Source organism: Cupressus sempervirens, chromosome 2 (assembly GCF_028749045.1).
Source record: "Cupressus sempervirens isolate cs-2001-9-10 chromosome 2, ASM2874904v1, whole genome shotgun sequence".
Lineage (NCBI taxonomy): Eukaryota > Viridiplantae > Streptophyta > Pinopsida > Cupressales > Cupressaceae > Cupressus > Cupressus sempervirens.
The window spans coordinates 767027026-767048651 of NC_143119.1; the positions used below are offsets into that span (position 1 = coordinate 767027026).

At 36.0% G+C, this 21626-nt stretch overlaps 1 protein-coding gene across 5 annotated transcripts in view; it reads right to left on the reverse strand.

Moving 5' to 3' along the window:
* LOC149575708 (serine/threonine-protein kinase TOR-like) overlaps nucleotides 1–21626 on the reverse strand; it is a 378229-nt gene that overhangs the window by 199144 nt on the left and 157459 nt on the right. For all 5 annotated transcript variants that reach the window (XM_089815479.1, XM_089815475.1, XM_089815477.1 and 2 more), the window contains exons 25-30: nucleotides 2096–2219; nucleotides 1793–1978; nucleotides 903–1055; nucleotides 677–829; nucleotides 484–555; nucleotides 188–322 (exon numbers count right to left, since the gene is read on the reverse strand). In XM_089815479.1, the coding sequence (XP_089671605.1) occupies nucleotides 188–322; nucleotides 484–555; nucleotides 677–829; nucleotides 903–1055; nucleotides 1793–1978; nucleotides 2096–2219 (823 nt within the window). The remainder of the gene's footprint in view (nucleotides 1–187; nucleotides 323–483; nucleotides 556–676; nucleotides 830–902; nucleotides 1056–1792; nucleotides 1979–2095; nucleotides 2220–21626) is intronic.

The following is a 21626-nucleotide window of genomic DNA, read 5'->3' on the forward strand; positions in this document are numbered from 1 at the left end:
ATTATCCCTGAAAGAAGCTTGATGTTTGCATGCATTCTATTCTCATTTTTTCATCTTGGGGAAGAATCATTAAATGTGATGCAAAATTTTGATCAAAACTCATGCATCATTTTCCAGCAACTCTTTCCACATTGAAATATAATGTTAACAAACTAATTTTTGCATTGCAAAATTATTTTCAGGGTACCTCGTGCTGGTGTAACTGATTGTTAATGTGTATTAAGGCCTCAACAACCCCTACAGGATTAGCCTCCATCTTTTGGGTTTGGGCACCTTCAAATTCCATTTCTTTATAATGCAAGGCTTTTGCAAATGCCCGACACTGTAAACAGATGGGAATTGAAGTGATAATCAGCATCAGAAAATTCCAGTCATTAACATTTAAAACTATGAAATAATTACTGTAATCTCCAATTGCAGTAGCTTAACATTACAGATACAAAAATGTGAATGCTGAAACTAATAAACTATGAAAGAATGTACCTTCTCAGCAAGTGCACCAAGAAGCCGAATATCTATGGGAAGAGGCTTCTCATCATGTTCCATAAATTCTGCCTGTATTCAATGTATAAAGAGGTCTGAGATAAGATACTGCATATATACATGGGACTCTACATGCAGCACGGTGATAAGAAATAGTTAAGAAGGATCCCATAAATCACAAAATCTAGAGTACCAGGTTAAGGAGTGTAGCAAGGATCTCAGGAGGAATATTTGGAGATGAAAATGCCATCTCAAGGCTTTGAACAAGTTCTTGTTGATGGGCTTCAATTAATTGCGCCCAACAACTCACAAAACCTGCTGTGAATAATTCTCTACAGACAGATGGCTGCAAAAGGAACAGAGTCAGATAGAAACTCACAGAATGTACCAGAACCATATATATTATTAATTGATTCAACCTGCAACTGCGCTAAACGAGCACATGTGCGTAAAGCTGGAGACGGAGATCCCTTAAGAAGTTCAATGCTAAAATGGCGCATCCACTCAGCCCAATCTTCCTTGGTACTTCGCTGAGAAGCCTCCCAGGCTGTTCGCAATTGATCATCATTCACCTAGAAGTAGCAAATATGCACTTGTTACTTGAAGTGACCTTAATTTTAAACAACAAAAATCAATCATGGTGCAGAAATTTCCCTCTAAGATATCAACAGCCATATTTTTCAACCATATTAGATCAAACAACTTAATAATTAGATGTTGTATTCTTGTTAGAAACTTAACACAGATTAACAACAAGATAAGGCAAATTAAAAAGTGGTGGTTCTGACTTCAAAACCAAAGGTGGTTTGTGAATTCTTAGCATGATGACTCTGTCACAAAGGGAAATCTCAATGTACAAAATCATGCTAACCAGGCAGAGGTTCATTTATCAAATTCTAGCAACTTACCACCCAAGAATTACAAACACAACAAAAAAATTAAAAACTGGATTTGTAGAATATGAAAGAGAGAAATGCAGCATTTTAAATTACTGGTAAAAGATGCAGAAACCTGTATCAGAGAAGTAAAAGACATAAAGATACTGTTAACAATCAAGAAAAACAAAAAGAGGCGAGTTTATTACAAGGTCCAACAGTTAAAATAGTGTGGACTCTTCAAGAAGCTATATAACCAAATCCTTCTTTTGTTCAAGGAACAAGTGCCAAGAAATGTGTCAAAGAACCTAATCCTAGGATTTTTAATAATGAGGTTGGGATCTCTAGAAGCATAATCCAATCCTCTTGCTTAATAGACAAATATCCTAAATCTGATCAACAAACAATAGTGGTCAGAAAGAGAACACACTTACATTGTAGTTTCTTGCCTGCCTTTGAATCTCAGCACCCTCATCATTATGGTCATTTTCCATATCATTCAACGGATCACTAATAACATCAGCAGGCACTGGACGAGTTACTTTATAAGCGCTGTTATTCTCCAAAAAAATTGGATCTCGCTTACGAAGCCGTGCCTCAATTTCATCAAAAACATTGTGCTGGCTCCAAAGCAATTGAAACAGATAAATTTCAGCTTGATGACCAAACTGAAAATCATTCGACAAATCATCCCAGAAGTTATAATGAGGTAATTCAATGAAAGATATAACACAAACCTGCAAGTGATGCTGCTGTAGCTGTTTGCGAATAGACGGAACAAAAATAGTGAAGTCATTCCCCAATGCTTGGGCTAATACACAAATACAATCAACAGCTTCCTTTCTAAGTTCATTTATTTTCCTGCATATTAAAGATTATGTCAATAGAACCCATCATTTTTTTAATTGTTCAACCACAGACACAAAAGATTAAGAAACTCCATGAGTGCAATATGAACCAGTTGAATGATAACATCGGTTTGATAAATATTTAGACAAAAGAGATTAGTTCATCAACCAAAAAAAATTAGATTAATTCATGAACAAGAACATCTACAAGAGTGCAAAATCATAAAATATTAAAAAATATGTTTCAATGACGAAAAAGGGATATTTTGTTCCACATCAACAGCGCAATTCAAAGTTGAACATTGAAAAATACAGAGAGTAAACATAGTTTTTGAATATGAAGAGTGCTAGAATAGAGATATCACATCATAGTAGCATTCACTGTTATCACTACAGGATTTACATGCACATTATTTATGGTCAATTATCACGTTGACTGTTTTGGATTACATATTGGAGCGAGCTCAAGTGACAAAACAGGTTGTTATATATATATAAAATCTATATTTGATTGCATATTAATAATAATAAAAAATCTGACTTGGACCATCAATTGGTATGCTGATCAATTAATTCACATTTCTCATCGACCGGATTACTTGTATAAAGGTCAGCATGTATTGCGTATCAAATGACAAGAAAGTCACGACCCAATGGTTGTGACTATGCACTGAGTCACTTCCATCGGGTGTGACTATTTATCACCCCTTATATTGAGTGGAAAATCTGCGACGTAAACCAGAGTGAACACAAAATACATAATGTCTTTATCGGTAATATATTGCAGATAAACTCGATCCACCTGCTACAGATTCTTTGGGGATTTCTCTTAACTGTTTTCATTGTAATATTTCAGGTTGATTTCTTATCAATATTTAATATCAGAAAAATCTGATAAATATACAAAGCTCCTGTGTGCAAGCAGTTTAAAGTATATAAGAGGGAGAAATTCTTGTATCTTAAATATAGATAAATCCAATAAACATTAACACAAGTTACCTACCCCTTATATTAATGGAAACCTCAATTGATGCAATCAAACCATCTATAATGCATTTTCAAAATAATCAGAAACCATTAACCCATGGACTGAATACTTGTTATCACCCATAGCTGATAATTTAGTCTAGTAGTTTAATAATTAATTTCCAAGATTTTTGATAGTATTAAATTTTTACCCAACCACCTTCCGTCATACTGTTACAGTGTTACTAAAATTACTTCCTTGAGTGTTCCTCTTGAGTGTGTAAAATTTCTGCTAAATCATTATCTCTTAATCGGACTTTTAATCCAGTCTTATATGCTGAGAATGATCTTCTAAGTAGTATGAATATTGATGAAATTAGTGCTTATTATAATGCAGATACAATACTGAATATTTAACCTTTTATTGTGATAGAGAATCTCAAATATAAATTGCAGGATATAAAATGCTTATAGGAGCACACTGCTGTAACTGTGTGTCCTATAATCTGCATTTACAACCTACTTATATATCCTTTCTAAAGGGTATGTCCCTCAAGGGACATACCCCTTCCTAACTTGGCACCTATAGGAGAGATATATATATCATTAAATGCCAACATTAGAGATATATTTCTATTAAGAGGAAGTACGGTCTGTACTGTCAGACCTGTAGGTTTATATTGGTTAATATTCTTAACACTCCCTCTTAAGCTGATAATCCTACAGAGAGATATTATATCTAGCAACAGAAATATAGATGAAGAAGCAAGAATTAATACTCTATATCTGTCTGTCTCTTCTTAGTATATGGTATCATAAAACACATGATACAAAGTCATATTACTAAACCTGTGATATGACAAATCATTGTCACTAGTAATATTATACAGGATAAATCTGAAGAGTAATCTCTTCATTAATCCAAGTTATGATTTCATAGAAACTGGTATTTCGATATCGCAACATGATCTTGAGTTTTAAGATCTACCAGAATACAGGATAAACCCGGAGAATACTAAGATTCTTCTTTTTATCCAATTTGTGACCCATGAACATAGCAATGTCAACATCACAATATGATCTTGAACTCATCTAGATCTTACAGTAGAACTCTACTGTTTAGCACATTATCTAAGAGATCGTCACCTCTCATAATGTTTTATACAAGTGTTCATTATTTTCTGAGATCGTCACCTCTTAAAATAATGAATACAAATGGTGGAGCCCATAACAGTCAATAGCCTGACAAAATAAAATTATTTTATTAATAATCAAGAGAGTACAAATGGATTACAACTCAACCATACCAAGTCTCCTCTTGAAGTGTTCTATCTTCACTCTAGATAGAGGTTTGGTGAGTATGTCTACTGTCTAATCTATAGTGCAAATGTATTCCAATTTTTAAAGCAACTTTCTCATATTTGAGTCCGAGATTAAGAGTGCATTGTAAGTATCTCATAATGTGTTTAACTGCGATTAGGTGAATCTCCTTCGGTTCACACATAAACTGACTTAAAGCATTAACTACATAGCAAATATCTGGTCTTTTATTTACTAAGTACATAAGAAACCCAATCATCTGTCTATAGAGAGTAGAATCTATGGATGGTGATTCTGCAGCTGCTTCCTTAGGTTTATGTAGATTAGTCTCCATTGGAGAAGACATAGGTTTGCAATTCCACATTCCAAATTTCTTTAAAATATCTAATGTATACTTCCCTTGATTTAGTATGATACTGTCAAAATTTTGCCGTACTTCTAGTCCTAGGAAGTAATGAAGAAGTCCCAAATCTTTCATCTCAAATTCTCCAGTTAGACCTTTCTTGCATTGATCTATGAGATGATCATTACTTGTTATTAGTAGATCATCAACATACAGTATCAAAATTACCATATCATCTTTATCTCTTTCATAATATAAATTTGGATCAGCTTCATTCTTGGAGAATCCTAAGCTGGTGAGATACTTATCAACTCTTTCGTACCAGTCCCTCGGAGCCTATTTAAGCCCATACAGAGCTTTCTTGAGCCTGCAAACAAAAGCATTAGGATCATGAGTTTCAAATCCTTCTAGTTGCTCCAAATATACTTCTTCTGAAATCTTTCCATGTAGGAATGTTGTTTTCACATCCATCTAATGTACCTTCCATCCCTTTGATGCAGCAATTGCTAAGACTGCTCTTGCGGAGGTATATCTGGCAACAGGAGCAAAGGTTTCTTCATAATCAATCCCTTCTTTCTGAGAAAATCCTCTGGCTACAAATTTGGCTTTATACTTCTCAATACTACCGTCAGCAGCATGCTTTATTTTAAATATCCACTTGGAAGAAACAACAGATTTTCCTTTAGGTCTTGGAACAAGTTCCCAAACATCATTTTTCATGATAGATTGGTATTCTTCTGTCATAGCTTCTTTCCAAGCTGTATGTTTAATAGCATCAAAGAGATTGGTTAGCTCTGTTTTGGATAAATCACTTATGTTAGTTGTATAACTAGAGAATCTTTTAGGTCTTTTGCTTTCTCTAACTGTTTTGGAAGGTGCAGCAAAGTCTTGAGCTGCTTCAACTGTTTTAATGGCCCAAAGTGGTCTTTTCTTTGAATTTTCTTCAAGGGTCATATTTTGAATTTCATCTTCAATTTCTTCTAAGTTCTCCCTTTGGGACCCAAATTCACTATTTCTTTCAGAACTAGATAAAGGAGAAGGTTCATCAGAACTTATGGCTCTTTTGAATGCAAGGTCTTCTTCAAAGATTAAATCTCTGCCAAGTTCAATAGTTTTCTGTCCAGGTATGAAAATTCTATATGCTTTAGAAGTTTCACAATACCCTACAAAAATACCTTTCCTCTCAGAGGGTTCTAACTTGGTTCTCTTTTCTTTTGGAACATGGATATATACAGGACATCCAAAAATTCTAAGATGACCTATATTGGGTTTTACTTTAGTAAATACTTCTTCAGGTGTTTTACCTTTAAGATAGGAGTGAGGACTTCTGTTTTGAATATATACAGCAGTACAAGAGGCTTCTGCCCAAAGATAATATTCTAGGTTTTGGTCAAAAATCATAGTCCTAGCAGTGTCTATAATTGTCCTATTCTTTTTTTTTTTGCTACCCCATTTTGCTCTAGGTTAAAAGTAACAATGTACTCCCTCGTAATCCCTAATTCTCTACTAAACCTTTTAAACAAGTCTAAAATATATTCTCCTCCATTATCAATTCTAAGGGCTTTAATTTTATGTCCTGAAAAAATTTCAGTTAATGCTTTGAATTGTTTAAATCTTTGTAGGATTTCTTCTGATTCCTTGCATTTTAAAAAGTAAATCCATGTTTCCCTAGAGAACTCATCTATGAACAAGATATAATACCAGAATTCTCCAAGAGAAGGAACAAACATAGGTCCACATAAATCTGAATTAATTAATTCTAGTACATTATTTGTTTTCCTAGTACTATCATGAAAGGGACTTCTAGTGCTTTTACCCAGAGCACACCCTTTGCAAATACTAGGGTGGTCTTTATTTAATTTGGGTAATCCAGTAACCATCTTTTCCATAGTTCATAAAGTTTTAAAATTTAGATGCCCTAAGCTTTTGTGTCATATTTCATTTGAATCTTCAGCTTCGTGGACTAGGGCTTGAATGGATCGACTAGATTCTGTATTCAATTCATACAAATATCCCTTTCTTTGACGAATTAACTTTGCTTTCTTGATGGAAGAGTTCTTAGCCCAAGTTAATACTTTGCCATCCACGAATGCAACATTGTGTCCATCATCTTCAAGTGCTGTAATTGAGATTAGATTTCTTTTAATCCCCGGTACATAGAGTACACCTTTAACAAGAAGACTATTTCCTGATTTTAGTTTCGAAGTACAATTTCCAATTCCTTCAACGGAGTGTGTTGAGTTATCACCAATGGTAACTTTATTGTTAACCTTCTCTGATAAAGAATCTAGAGCTTCTTTGTATCCCATTATATGTCTAGAAGATCCACTATCAATTGGGTTTTCTCCCATTTGGGTTTCCACGTAAAAATTGTGTTATCATGTTCATGTGCATAACTGTTCATTTCAGCATTTGAAATTAATTGTTTGGATAAAAGTTTAAATTGGCAAATTCATTATTATACCGATTCACCCCCGCTCTCTATATATAATCGTGTGCTCTTCACCTCTAAACAGGGACAGCAAATTCACTACTTTGATTAGCACAATAAATCAGACTTGATTCCAATGTTTGACCAAACAAGGAGTGTTAGCAGTCACACTGCTACACGAGCTAGTTGATTCTCAGCAAAAGGATTTGGTACTCTCCCTCTTTTGGTCAAGCTCCCTCTGAAACTCAATTCCTCCACTTAGAATAAACTGATCACAGTGAAAAACTATATAGATTCTTCCTCTTTAAAGATGATATGTGACACCAAATCAGTCCCATGGCTGAACCTGTGTCCTCATGTTCATTTCAACAGCCTATATGATCTTTCATGTAATCTCTCAAATCAACCAACATCTCAACGTAAGCAATAATGAACTTTAGACTTAGGCACAAATCCTCTTCCTCAAGTTCAACCTCGTTAATAGGGTTGTGTACAATGCTACAATCTGCACTCCTATATTGCATCCTAGGACCTTTGCAACAAGCCTGGAATGGCAAGTCACCTTACACCACAACAAAGAATTTTTTATCCCTCACCAATCAGGATGTGCACAAGACTACTCATGTGCTAGAACAAAGAATCGGCTTGAAATTCAAGACACTAACAAAGATTGTCAAGAATGACACCAACACCGAATTTGAACATGCTTTAGCTTAACACTGAAAATACCCCACTGTACCATGGAGTTTGACCAACAATTCAATAGCCAACAAGAATCGGATGTCTCTAAATCCACCAAGAAAACATCACATGATAGGATTTCACCCCAAGTGATCTCCAAGAATTTGAATCCCATACAAAGAACACACCAAAACACTCCACATCAAATCATAAAACTCAACATGAAGCTCACTAACAATGTCCAAGCTCATACTAGCAACATACATCAAAATTTCACATGATCCTGAATAAAAGTTTCCTCTTCTTCCATGTCTAACTAGGAATCGTCTACCACACAAGAATAGAAAGAGACGAGGAACTGCTCCATCTTTGCATTCCTGAGAGACCGTTATACTATTAAGCTTTGGCATGATTGGCAATCGGTGAGAATTTCATCCCAACATTGTGTAGATGGCACGACCAAAGTCGTGATGTGCCACCAATTTCTTTATCTCCATAATCTTCATAGCATGTTGAATAAGACTCGCGTAATCTAGAAACTTCTTCCCTGCATTGGTACCAGCAGTAGCACAAACCAAGCGCTCAAAGCTCTCATAATTGCAATTTTGGCGTGAGCACAAGAAGAGCACAGTCAGAATCTTTATCATCATCTTCGATGTTGTCCTTGTTGTTGGGGCCTTTTCTCAAGAAGTCATTGAAAGCTCAGTTAGCCCCATTCTGCAGTCTCGGCTGGACCAATTGTCCTTCTCCTTCCTTAGGCCATAGTATCCCCTCGGACTTCTCAGTTGTCCGTTCAACTTGAGCACTAAGCTTTTTGTTTTTCCAATTGTCAACCTTGGGCTAATCTAGGGTTTCAGACCAAAGATTAGCTATCTACCAATCTAAAGTTTCTCCTTGGTTCTTCTCTTCACGTTGTTGCTTCTCCTCAAGCATGGATTCAAAATCTAGTCATGATTCTAATATAGCTTATGTGTCCTCATGCTCAAAAAGAGATGAGCTTTCCTCTTCATGAACAGGGGAAATATATATCCCACGACTTCGATCGGCTGGAGGGCCCTGGTTCCACAAAAAGCGCACATCCCCTCTGCTCGGAAAGAACTAAAGACTTATTCCATTATACCTGACACCACAAGAATATAAGCAAATGAATTAGAATTAAATGAAGTGTACAATATGAATGATAAAGAAACTCTGCTCGGTACACCCAAAGAACATATCCTTCAATTTTTTATACACCGTAATATTAAAAAGGGTAAGATAATAGAAAACTTATTTGTCGAATGCATTGCCAAACATGAACGCTATTGCCTTGCCCATCATGCTTTCTCTCCACCACTTGATGCACAAAAAATTGAAGACTTTGACATCAATGTAATTGGTCTAGTTGTTGATTCGAATACCTATTGATACCAATTCTTACACCTATTTGGTGTCTCTCCCTTCCATCATGTTTCTACTCTGGTTTGGAATTAATTTCCTTGCTTCCAAATGAACCTCCTCGAAATTCATGGCACATAACGAGGCATCTTGCTACTTGATAACAATGGATCTTTTGACAACTGTGGATTTTTCCTTCCCTCCTACATATCTTGATCTTTTGCTTGTGCATGATAAAATGATAGAGTCAATACATACAATTGAATCCAAAGAGAAGAAGCATAAATCTCTTGATGTTTCTCAAATTCGATCCGTTAGAATATTTCTACTCTTCATTCATCAGATCCCCCTCCTATCAAAATTATCAAAACTAAGCTTTCCAGTACTTTCCCGACATTGAATTGATAGCTGAAAATCTATATGCTTCCCATGATCGTAGAAATGTGCAAATATATAAAATATAAAACTCTGTGAACAATACCTATGCCGAAGATGATCCATACCTAGTATATATAACAAAAAATGAATTCTTTGACAAGACCTGATGAGAAAAGAAAAGACCATCAACAGAAAATCAAGTTTTCATATGTCATTAGAATACCAAATGAAACATGGTACATGAAACAGAACTGAAAGGAAACTCATAATAGAATGAATCATCACTGAATGAAGTGATATATAAATATATCCATTGCCATAAACAAAATAGAGGGTTTACCTTTCCTTTATACTTAACAAAAGCTGAAGAATGAAAAAACTCATCTAGGATTTGAGCTTGAAGTTATCCATGGAAAATCAACCCTTTCCTTTGTACTTAACTAAAGCCGAAGAATGAAAAAACTCATCTAGGATTTGAGCTTGAAGTTATCCATGGCAAATCATGACCCTTAATCGGAACACAGAAGAATGCAATCAATGAAAGGAGAAAGAATTGGACAACCTACAAAAGCTCCAAGACCAATCCTGAATTGAAATTAAATCTGCTACAAACTCGACCCCGCCAGCTCTAAAACACTCTAATTCTCAAAATTCTTTGTCACACTCGACAAAGGTTTTCACAAATGTTGTTGGAGTAAATAGAAGATCTACCTCTGGAGCTTCTTTGATGTCTCTCCCAAAAAGATCATGCATAAAAAACAAACAAGCAAAGGATCTGGATTCCAACATCGATAAATCTAGTGTACATCTCAATCCAGATCTTGCAGTTATAGACAAGCTTTTCCTACCCATGCATGACAAAATCTAGATGCATTATTTTATATAAAATCTCAATAACATGAATCTTGCAGTAACAGATGAAATGCTTCATAGGTTTCAACAAGATCTTGGCCAGTCTTCCAAACTTCCCAGTTCCAATTGTGCACTTTGACATCATTAAACGCAGGCATAACAATGTTACTTTGGCATTATGAGATGCATTCTACAACTGCTTCACCCTACACCCTAAACAAAACTTCATCCTTGGAAGCCCTCAACCCAAATATTCTAAATCTTCTCAACACTGCAGACTTGGTTTCAAAGGCATGCACAATCCTTGAAACTATGGATGCTTATAACAGCAGAGAACTTTGCCATAAACATATATAATCTGAGAACGAGAACTTGAAGCATTCTAAATTATCTCTTCGAAGGCATATGTAATCTAACTTGCAGCTATTAGAATTTCAAAACAAAAAAAAACTCCCTTATTTGCTATTATCTAACCTGGCTCCAGTACCATGTTAAGTTTTATGCCCAGAAATTAGATAAACAACAACAAAGAAGAGAATAAGCAAGGCACAAAAACTCAATTTACATTTATCCTGGAAAAACCCTTCCACTTGAAGGGAAAAACCCAGCCACACCAGCAAAAATATCTCTTTTATTGATATAAAATATTCAAGTATAGGCCTTTCACTTGATTACAACAATATACTAAGAAATCACATAAATAGATTGAATTGAGACTTTTCATCCTACACACAAAGGTCTCTTCCATTTGAAAAATATAAGACCCTTCATATTTCCAAATACTCAACACTTCATATTTCCATGTGCATGCCTCTTTGCATGTCATATGACACATCTTTTTACATAATATTATCTTAATTATTATCACAAATGTCTCCTTCAGCAGAAAATGACCATAACGGTCATAGTATCCATATTTCTAATTTATAAAATCAAAGATAAAGATCTCTATCGCAGCTGCAATCTTCAACAAATTCATCAAATGAAAATATAATATATTTCATTGTTCCCTATTCATAAAGGTGATCTATCATTAAAATCTGGTTTATGTGATTAAATATCCCTCTTTGATATCACAGAAGCATGCTAGTGACATAAAAATCAGATTCTCTTCATTAGAGATTCACATACGTAGTTCATTAGTGTTGATAAATGGAGTTTAAATGGTTCTTAATTTAAGTTCTTGTTAATAGCTTTTATATTCGTTATCAAGAACAAATTGTAAAAAGTCTTTGCATTTGTTATTTTTAAAACTCAAAAATCAAATTATATTATAAGAGGGAGCTTCCCCTCTAAAAGAAGAGGAAGGACGCATACCAAGGACCTATCCAATTGTTGGGAAATAGTTTGCCACCTACATTCCATTAGGCCAAACTACATAACTTTCTAAATGACAAATCTATTTATCAACAAGAGCGTGGGAAAAAAGACTATGTACAGCGATAGAATAATCACAGATGAAAAGAGTTCTATATGGCATGAACATAGAAGATGATACGTAAACTATCAACATCATTGCAACCATTACAGTAAAAGTATACCAATGCAGTCAGAAACAATTAACGATTAGAAATATTCAAATACAACAGCCAATTGGTATAGAATGGTGGAATACATAGATTCTCCCATGGATATTGTTTTCACTGATAAACAGAGAAAAGTCAGCATTTGCAAAATCTAATGGTGCAATTTAATGATTAAACACCCAATTTGATCAAGTCAGCATTTTGTATTATACATGGAAGGATAAGATTTTTAATTATGATTTCTTTGGAAGATGATAAAGGGGTGATTCATTATGATAAACAAATTAGAATGCCAAAGATTGCACTTAGAGGCTGAAATGGAGGGGCAAAATTTGACAGTGACATCACCATCCATTCCCTCACAATCATCTAGGCATATGTCATCCACCATTGGTACTAGTGGCAGCCCTAGTGGGTCTAGAGGGAAGAGAAAGATAAGTAGTGGTGAGAAGGGCTCGGTGGAAAGTATGTTTAATGCACAGGAAAAGGAGAAGTGTGAGGCATCCATTGGTAGATCCTTTGTTACTAATGGTATCCCATATAATGCAGCCCGTTCCACTTATTATAAACAAATGGTGAAAGATATTTTGAGAATGAATTCCTCATTTGTACCCCCTGGTGAGCATAAGCTATGAACCACTATCCTAGATGAAGAGTACTCAAAGGGTGCTTTGTTATTTGAGGATTTGAGACGCACTTGGGTTAGGACAGGCTGCTCTGTTGTGATGGATGGGTGGGATATTAGACATCGGCCACTCATCAATATCATTGTCACATCCCCTGCTGGCTCTTATTTTTTGAAAGTCATAGATTGCTCAGGAAAGAAGAAGGATGCAGATTTCCAGTTCACCATTTTGCGAGATGTCATAGAGGAGATTGGGCCCTCTAATGTTGTACAGGTTATCACATATTCTGCACCTGTGTGCAAATCAGCTGGTTTGATGATAGAGGGTGCTTATAGGCACATATTTTAGACCCCTTCTTGTGTTCATTCTTTGAACAATGCATTGAAGGACATAGGGAAGATTGAATGGGTGAAACAAGCGGTGCTAGAAGTTAGAGAAGTGCAAATGTTTATTTGCAACCACCACACTTCACTTGCTCTATTCAGGTCCTTCTCTAAGACAGAGTTCCTCAAACCAGCCAAGACAAGGTATGTCAATTATAATTATAGTTTACTTTTAGTTTGTTTTAACTTTAAGTTATTTTTAAAAATTATTTATAAGTTTACCTACATGTGATGCATTTTGTTTTAAATTTTAATCATTAATGTTTAAGTTTTAATTTTTAATTTTTAATTGTTGCTATAGGTATTGCACATATTTCATCTTGATGGAGAAGATGACTGAGGTGTATGAGGCCCTTCAATTGATGGTGGTGAATCCAGAGTGGGGATGATGGTCTCATTCTAAGTCCTCTAAAGGAAAAGCAGTGAGGCAAAGGATCCTTGATGATAGTTGGTGGTCCACAATGAAGTAAGTTGTTGATTTTTAAATTTACTATTAGTCTTTTGCTTGCTGATTTTCCTACTAATAATCTTAAAATTCTTAAAATTCTAATTCTGATATTTATTTTTGTTGGCATCTTGATCTTGCAGATGGTCTCATTCTAAGTACTCTAAAGGAAAAGCGGTGAGGCAAAGGATCCTTGATGATAGTTGGTGGTCCGCAATGAAGTAAGTTGTTGATTTTTAAATTTACTATTAGTCTTTTGCTTGCTGATTTTCCTACTAATAATCTTAAAATTCTTAAAATTCTAATTCTGATTTTTATTTTTGTTGGCATCTTGATCTTGCAGATATATTTGCTCTGTCATAGCACCTATTGTTGATGTCATTAGATATGCCGATACCGATGCTCCTAGTTTGGGAGAGATCTATGAGACTATTGACAGCATGTTGGGTAAGATGAAGAGAATTGTTGCGGCAAAGGATCCTACAATGGGCTTTTATGAGGAGCATATTAGGCCCATTGTGACGCGGAGGTGGAACATAATGAATACCCCGCTTCATATGGCAGTCTTTGCTCTAAATCCCAAATGGTATGCATAGTTGGGTGGAAGTGGCCTCCCATGTGATGATCCTGAGGTTTTGGATGGCTTCACAAAAGCAATTGATAAGATTTATTCAGCTCAAAATGCCTCTACTCTTTGTGCACAGTTCTTTGACTTCAACAACCTTCATGGCCCAAACTTGGGTAAGCCACAAGCAAGGTTGGATAGAGTTGTTTTGGCACAGAGGGATCCTATTAGATGGTGGACCTAGCATGGGAGAGATACACCTGAGTTAAAGATACTTGCCAGTCGCCTCCTTTCATAGGTTGCTAGTTCCTCAGCTGCAGAGAAGAATTGGTCCACATATTCATATATCCACTCTATCAAGACGAATAGACTTACCTCTAAAAGAGCAGAAAAGCTAGTGACAGTGCATCATGCTCTTCGACTTCCCGATCGTCACACTACAGAGTATAGGCAGACACCAGCTTTGCGATGGGATGTTGAGCCTGAGGATGTGGCCTAGATAGATGAGGATGACACAGCACCAAGACTGGTTGGGGTTCCATTAGATGAGACTACGCTTCCTGTGGAGGATGACAGTGAGGACTCCTCTGATTTTGATGCCATGGCAGTAGAGGCAGAATAAGAGCAGCAGTCTGCTTCATTTTCTATACTTTGCTTTTTGTGTTGAACATGAACATGATTATGATACATTCATAATATGATACTTATTACTTTATGGCAGCCCTCTACCCTTTGGGCCTATAGCTTTGGGCATATTTTGATTTTGATTCTCAGATTTATCGTGCTTATCATTATGAGTTTTATGATATTGACAATTGTTGATTACTTAATGTTCATTGTTCAATGTTCTCTGATATTGTATTAATATGCATTTTGACAATTGGGTACTTCAATAGTAAAATCGGATATTATTTCATAGATGGCATTCAAATTTTGTATGTTATGGTTCTATTATGTTTAAATGACATGCTTTGTGCTTAGTTTCATATGAATGACATGTATGTTTACAAATTTCAATGTATATTTTAAAATTTTCCTATATATATATAGCCGTCCCCGTTTGCCGTCCCCTCCGTCTCCAAAATCGCCAAAAAAATTTGCCATCCCGGAAACCCGTCCGGCCGTCCCCATACCAAAAACTTGGGGGAACATAGATATATATTTATATATATATAGAAGCTGTAAATGATGGAGAAGGATTGAAGGTATACATCAGAAAATCTGCATAGGAGGAGAATATAAGAGATCAGTCAAGAAGAAGAAGAAGTTGTAAAGCTGAATGCATAGAAAGAATATTTAATAAAGGCTTGCAATGATATTGTAGCTGACTTATGCAGACGTACAAAAGCAAAATCAAAGAGTAAATTAATAAAAGTATTTGATAATTTTCTGAAGAGATGATAAAAGAAATAAGTAATTCATAATTGCAAAGACATCTAAAAATTAATAACAAGTAATAGTATATTATATTCTATTAAGGATAAAGATTACTTATATAATAATAATCCATGGTGAGTGTGTATGTGTGTGTGCATATATATATATATGAAAAATAATAAAGAAACCAGAATTATACTTATACAGACTATACACATATCAATCAAATCAATTTTGCAAATGCATTATTGATTGAAACAGAAACAGCAAGTTGATGTTATGTATAATCTCCATTACATAATTCAATTGCAAAGATTAGATAGTGTAAGTGTCACAAATTGAGGCCATTCACCTGACATCTCAAGTATCCTGAAAGGGGACATTACATCCTACCACTAACAATTTGAGAAAATTATCTCACTTATTTTGGATGGAATGGCTCATAGAATTTTGGGTCTAAAAGCTTAGTTTTAGAAAACCTCAAATAAAGGTGTGTGCGCTATCTCACTATTGATTGGATCAAATGGCTTATAATATTTTGCATCTAGAAGCTTAGTTTTTTAGAACCTCTAGCTAAATAAAGTTGTGTGTTTGCACATTTTATAAATATGCATATACATACATACATAATGCTAAATCTGAATCACCCAAATAAATATTAAATCAATGGTACCCATGCAGATCTGCCCCATACTACTTCAACTAGACTAAATCATTGTTGTTTGGATTAAATGACCACTAATATTTTGCATCTAAAAACTTAGTGTTGAAAAGCTTATGTTACATAATGCTCATGTGTGTGTTCATAATTACATAGTTTCCTGACCCCGGGACACAGAGAGGTGGGGATGGGTATCAAGTTTACTTCACAGTTTCAAAGATCATGATATGTACAAAAGTCTTAATCCGTATCGACATTTGCATATTGCATTATGTTTTAATCACATCAAAATTCAAACTACTATACATGCATAATACCCAATATGAAAAGTTGAGATAAAATTTTGAAGTCACGGATTCAAAGATATCATATCTATTACTTCCTTGTAACTTTGACAAGACAAGTGTTCTGATTTTCAGATTAGTCTGATCTAGATGCATGAGTTTCATTAAGTATCGGTCATAGAACATATTGTCCCCTATAGACAGATCGGCATCTTCCTTGTGGCTTTTCTAAGCCTTCTTATTTACTAGTGTGGTTAGTTAGTTACTAACCATTAGTGACTCTTGGAATGGGCACCAATCTTGTAGAAACAATCATGTTTTGCAGTAGGCTGACCTACAGAGGGACATGTCCATTCATGTCCATTCAATGAACATGCCCCTTGAGTTAGGTATAAGGGAGGGCTAAATTGCAGATTAGAAGACGCTAGATTGCAGATTAGAAGACACACAAAAATCTTTAAGTCTGCTCTTCTAGCAATCTACCCAAATAGAATCATCTATAGGAGTGTAAACATTTGCAAAAGATCCCTGACTTTAATATGGTATCAGAGTCAAGTTGCAAATGTAAGAGAGGATAGAATAGGTAGAAATAAAAGAAGTCATGTTATTGATTTAAAATATTAACAATGCCTGAAGCATACTTGGATACAGATGGAAATACAATCGTTACCATAAGTTCCTATATATAATTAGATGTTGCTTGAGCAAATTAAAGAAACAATATCCCAATATAGTTGTTGCATAGCAATGCAATTTTCTTCCCCTTCCAAAGAACTACGCTCTTGGATTTCTCTGCTACGGAGAGGCATAAGAGAGAGACCTTGCGACAAAATGAGATTTTCTGACATTTAGGACAAAGAGCATGTGAATAGTTGAAAAGGGAGTCATTCATCTCGACGAATTAGTCTCTGTCACATTCATGATCTTTGCACTACATGCATTAGACTCTCCCAGTAATTTGTCTGTCATCCGATATGACGATCCCTGTAATGTCCCCTTTCTAGCATTCATAGCATGATGTTGTCATTAGCCTATTTTCCCACGGTCCCGTAGGCTAACCAGGACATTAAAGGGACTTAGAGGCCATTTGGTCCAGACAATTTCAGTTGCAGGTCTTTCTGAGGGGTTTTGAGGCAACTTTGGGCATACTTACTATTTATAGTAAGTCATCTTGGATATGGTCGGACATCCAGTGGCAACGGTATGTCGATGGTAATTGTTTAAAATCGACAAAAAGACTTGTTTATCATTGATAAAATTTGTTATGCATTGATAAAGCTATTTTACAAAGTTAAGTTTAAATATTGAACTTTATTGATGCATAGACTATAGTTTGTGGGAAATATTTAAATTAAAAGAGTCCCCTTTATTTTATAACACATTGGAGACATAAGTTGCATAAAGGGAGTTATGTTTTATCCCACATTGAGAAAACGAAAGATTGAGCTCTTGTGAGAGCACTATAAAAGAAAGGGAAGAGCTTCTTTTTAGTATGGTTGGAAATATCAAAGAAATTGAAAAATTTTCTGGAGATTATATCTCAATAGTTTGGAGGACGAAATCCCTTCAAGATGGAAATCTTGACGCCATTGAAAGATATGGTCTTGAGATTCAACATAGTAGCAGTCCGAAAAAGCGGAACCAAAAAAGCAGGCTAAAAAAGCGGATACGAAAAAGCAGTCCGAAAAAAGCGGAACCGAAAAAGCAGGCCGAAAAAGTGGGTACGAAAAAAGTAGTCTGAAAAAGCAGAACCGAAAAAGCAGTTCGAAAAAAAGCAAAGCAGAAGGGGCAGCATTGAAGGAAATTATTACAACCATCTACAACCAAGTTCTTCTGTTAGTATTGCTTTTTAGGGTGTTATAAGCTTTCAGCTGTAAGTGTGCATTATACCAGCATTATCATTTTGTAAATCCATGTAAATGCCAATGTCTTGGCCATATTTCATGAGCATTGTATTTTTCATTGCAATTAAGAAGATAATAGTTGCTGGTCTCATTTAAGAAATTTAATATCATTATTTATCAGCTAGTTAGTTTGCATACCAACTGTTTGTAAAAATTCCAGTTGGCTGTAGATGTTCATTTCTCATGCTTAGATCATATATATATACAATGAAAATTGTCAGAATAAGTTGCACATTCATGTTAGGTCATTATGTAGTCCATTCTGAGTCTTCTAGCACAAGATTCTCATTGATGCAAATTGAAGAAAGAGTCATTTAAAGCAAGCTGAAATACTGTATCAGTCATATGTCCCTTGCATGTGAATTGTTTGACAAAATTCTTTGAGCCTTCAATCAGCATTTTTGAGAGCAGATTTGAGGAGGGTTATTACAGTGGTATCAGAGCTTGCTTGCAAAGTGTTTGACGTAATGTCAAACAACTAAAGTATAAAGATTTTTGGTGTTTGAAGAAGTTATAACCTATTGGAGTTATTACAGTGGTATCAGAGCGGTTTCCTGCCATCCTGTGCAGGTCTTATTGGGAATTTTGATTAGCCAGATAGAGAGAAAAATGTTTGACAAAATGAATGCCAGTCCAAATCAGGGAAAGGAAAGATTCTTACAGTTATTAGACACCTTAGCACAGGGACAGCGATCAGCAGAGCACAGAAACAGAGTCAGAGATTGGAACTTATGATGCAGATGATGGCTCGTCAAATGGGGTTGAATACTAACGTAGGTGGAGGAAATAATCAGAATGGTAACAATCAGAATGAGAATAATCAGGATGGGACACATAATGGAGGTGAACAAGTTGGGAACAATTTCGGTCATGCACCCTAGCAAGCTAGGACAGTGAGTTCGAGGCCCATGATTCCCACATTTCCTCCTAGAGCTCCAGAGCAGCCCGTACCAGAGCCCCAGATCACTGATATACAAGACCAGCTGAGGAGAGATTGGGAAGCCGGAGGTCCATATTTTACTGCTGCAATTACCTTTAGGGAGTATATAGATGTGCGGATGAAGCATATGCCTCGTGGACATGACAAGAACCAGAGCTATGAGCTATGGAAGAAAGTAAGGAAACTTCAATTACCATATTATGATGGTGCGGGGAAGTCTACAACAAGAGCTTGGGTTCAAAGGCTTGACACATACTTTCAAATGAACCCTATGCATGAGGAAGAAGCTATTAAGTATGCAGCAATTCACCTGGATGGGTTAGCACATGAGTGGTGGCATCATGGTATGGTCACTATGGGTCATGCACACATTACCTCATATGTGGAGTTTAAGGAGAGACTAATTGAACATTTTGATAGGCCTAAGGATCGTACCTTCCCTATGACAGGCAGAAACTTGTATGAGGAGTTTAACAAACATGCTGATTCGATACAGGGAGACATTAGCATATCTTCAGGTAATGGTTTATCTACATCATCTTCATAGGTAGAAGGGGTTACAGACGTTGTGCAGGTTGAGCCAGAAGGTGATATCACAGGCACACCGGATTGTGCGATTGACACAGATAGTGATTCCAGTACAGTTGGGTTGGATGAGGTTACAGCAGTTGAGAATACTGTCATGTTTGAGGATAGTACAGTTGATCAGAAAGTGAGCATTCAAGACTTTGCAGAAAGTGAGTATCAGGCACAGTTGGATGCTTCTTCACATGAGATAGAGGCTAGTAGCTCTTTACTTGGTTTGGCACGCCAGCTGAAGACAAGGGACAAGAATATTGTCACAGCTTTATCTCATCATGATAGGATACATGGATTGATTGAGAATCACATTTGGATGATTCAACTGCAAGAGAGACAGAAAGGAGTCACAACAGGTTCTTCTTGTGACGACTTACAGCAGATCAAGGAAGGCATGGAGGCAATGAAGTTGGCTCTCCAAGATTCTGAGAGACATGTGGACGAGCGTTGTCTTGAGGTGACTTCAGTTCGGGAGTTAGTGCATATAGTAGGGACTCAGTTTCCTTTTACAGTCAGGTCACATATTGATGATGATATGAGTACGTCTAGCATTCACACTCCGGATTCAAAGATTGTAGACAGGTGCGTGAAGTCAGTTGGTATTGTTCACATTACTCAGGTGAGAAGTTTACTTGAATTGCCAGTTGGTTTCCATTCATGGATTAGATGTTGGGATCCTTATCTTAGTACTTGGGATCGTTTTGACCGGAGATATTTATCATTCTTTGGTAGTAGTATCTGTTGCACCATCATGGACTTGATTAGTAGCTTGCCAAGTGTAGTTCTTATCCATGCCAGGAGCTTGTTTGATGCTGGAATTAGTTTTTACACACTTTTGTTGGGTATTGTTCATGTATCCAGTCGACCATTCTTGTTGGAATGGGTTGATGATCTCTCAGTTATGACAAAGCTTACAGAAGAGTCCCAGGATCTAATTATTACAGATGACACCCAGGGGGATGTTGTGGACAGTTTTGAGGACTTAGTCTCCTCAACATTTTTGAGGACTTAGAATTGTTAGAATGGACTCAGAATGGACTCAGAATGGACTCAGAATTGGATGAGAAATAAATATCATAAATCTAATTCTTCGCCTAAGATAGGCATCATTGACAAAACTACTGCAGATATGATTGCCCCCTTATTGTTGGACATGTACTGGTCATGTTAGCCGTGGAAGTTGATAAGACCTTACCAAAATATTAGCGAACCACCGTTAATCAAGCAACATATATTGTTGGAAATCTGTAATGAAATCAATATGATTTATAGAAGTCAAATGGAGATTGTGAGAGGGTGAGAACATTGGCAAAGATAAAATCTAGTAGGACATCTGGAAACAATTAGGGTAGCATGTACAGAGCCCATCTACTAAAACAATGAGTCAATCTTTATACAGTTAGCAAGTCAAAAAAACATTCCAAGGGCAATCAAAGGGAAGAGATTGTGTGTACCAAGGATGGATGGATCATGTGGATGAGAAACCCACTAGGAAATAAAGACATTGGAGGATTGGAAAATCTCATAAAATTGACAATCGACATGAGCCAAATAATGGTTAATGAGCAATGATGAAAGAGGAGAAGCGCAACGTGCCATGTTTAGGAGGTGAATGGTTGCAGATCCATCAGTGGACAACTACACCCACTTCAATTTTTTACATATTCTCGAGCTCAGCATTGTCAAGAAATAAAATAATCAACACCTAACAATAAGATGATAATATGAGAATATTTGTGCTAGAACCAATAGTAGACGGGGAATACTGATTGGCAGAAAACA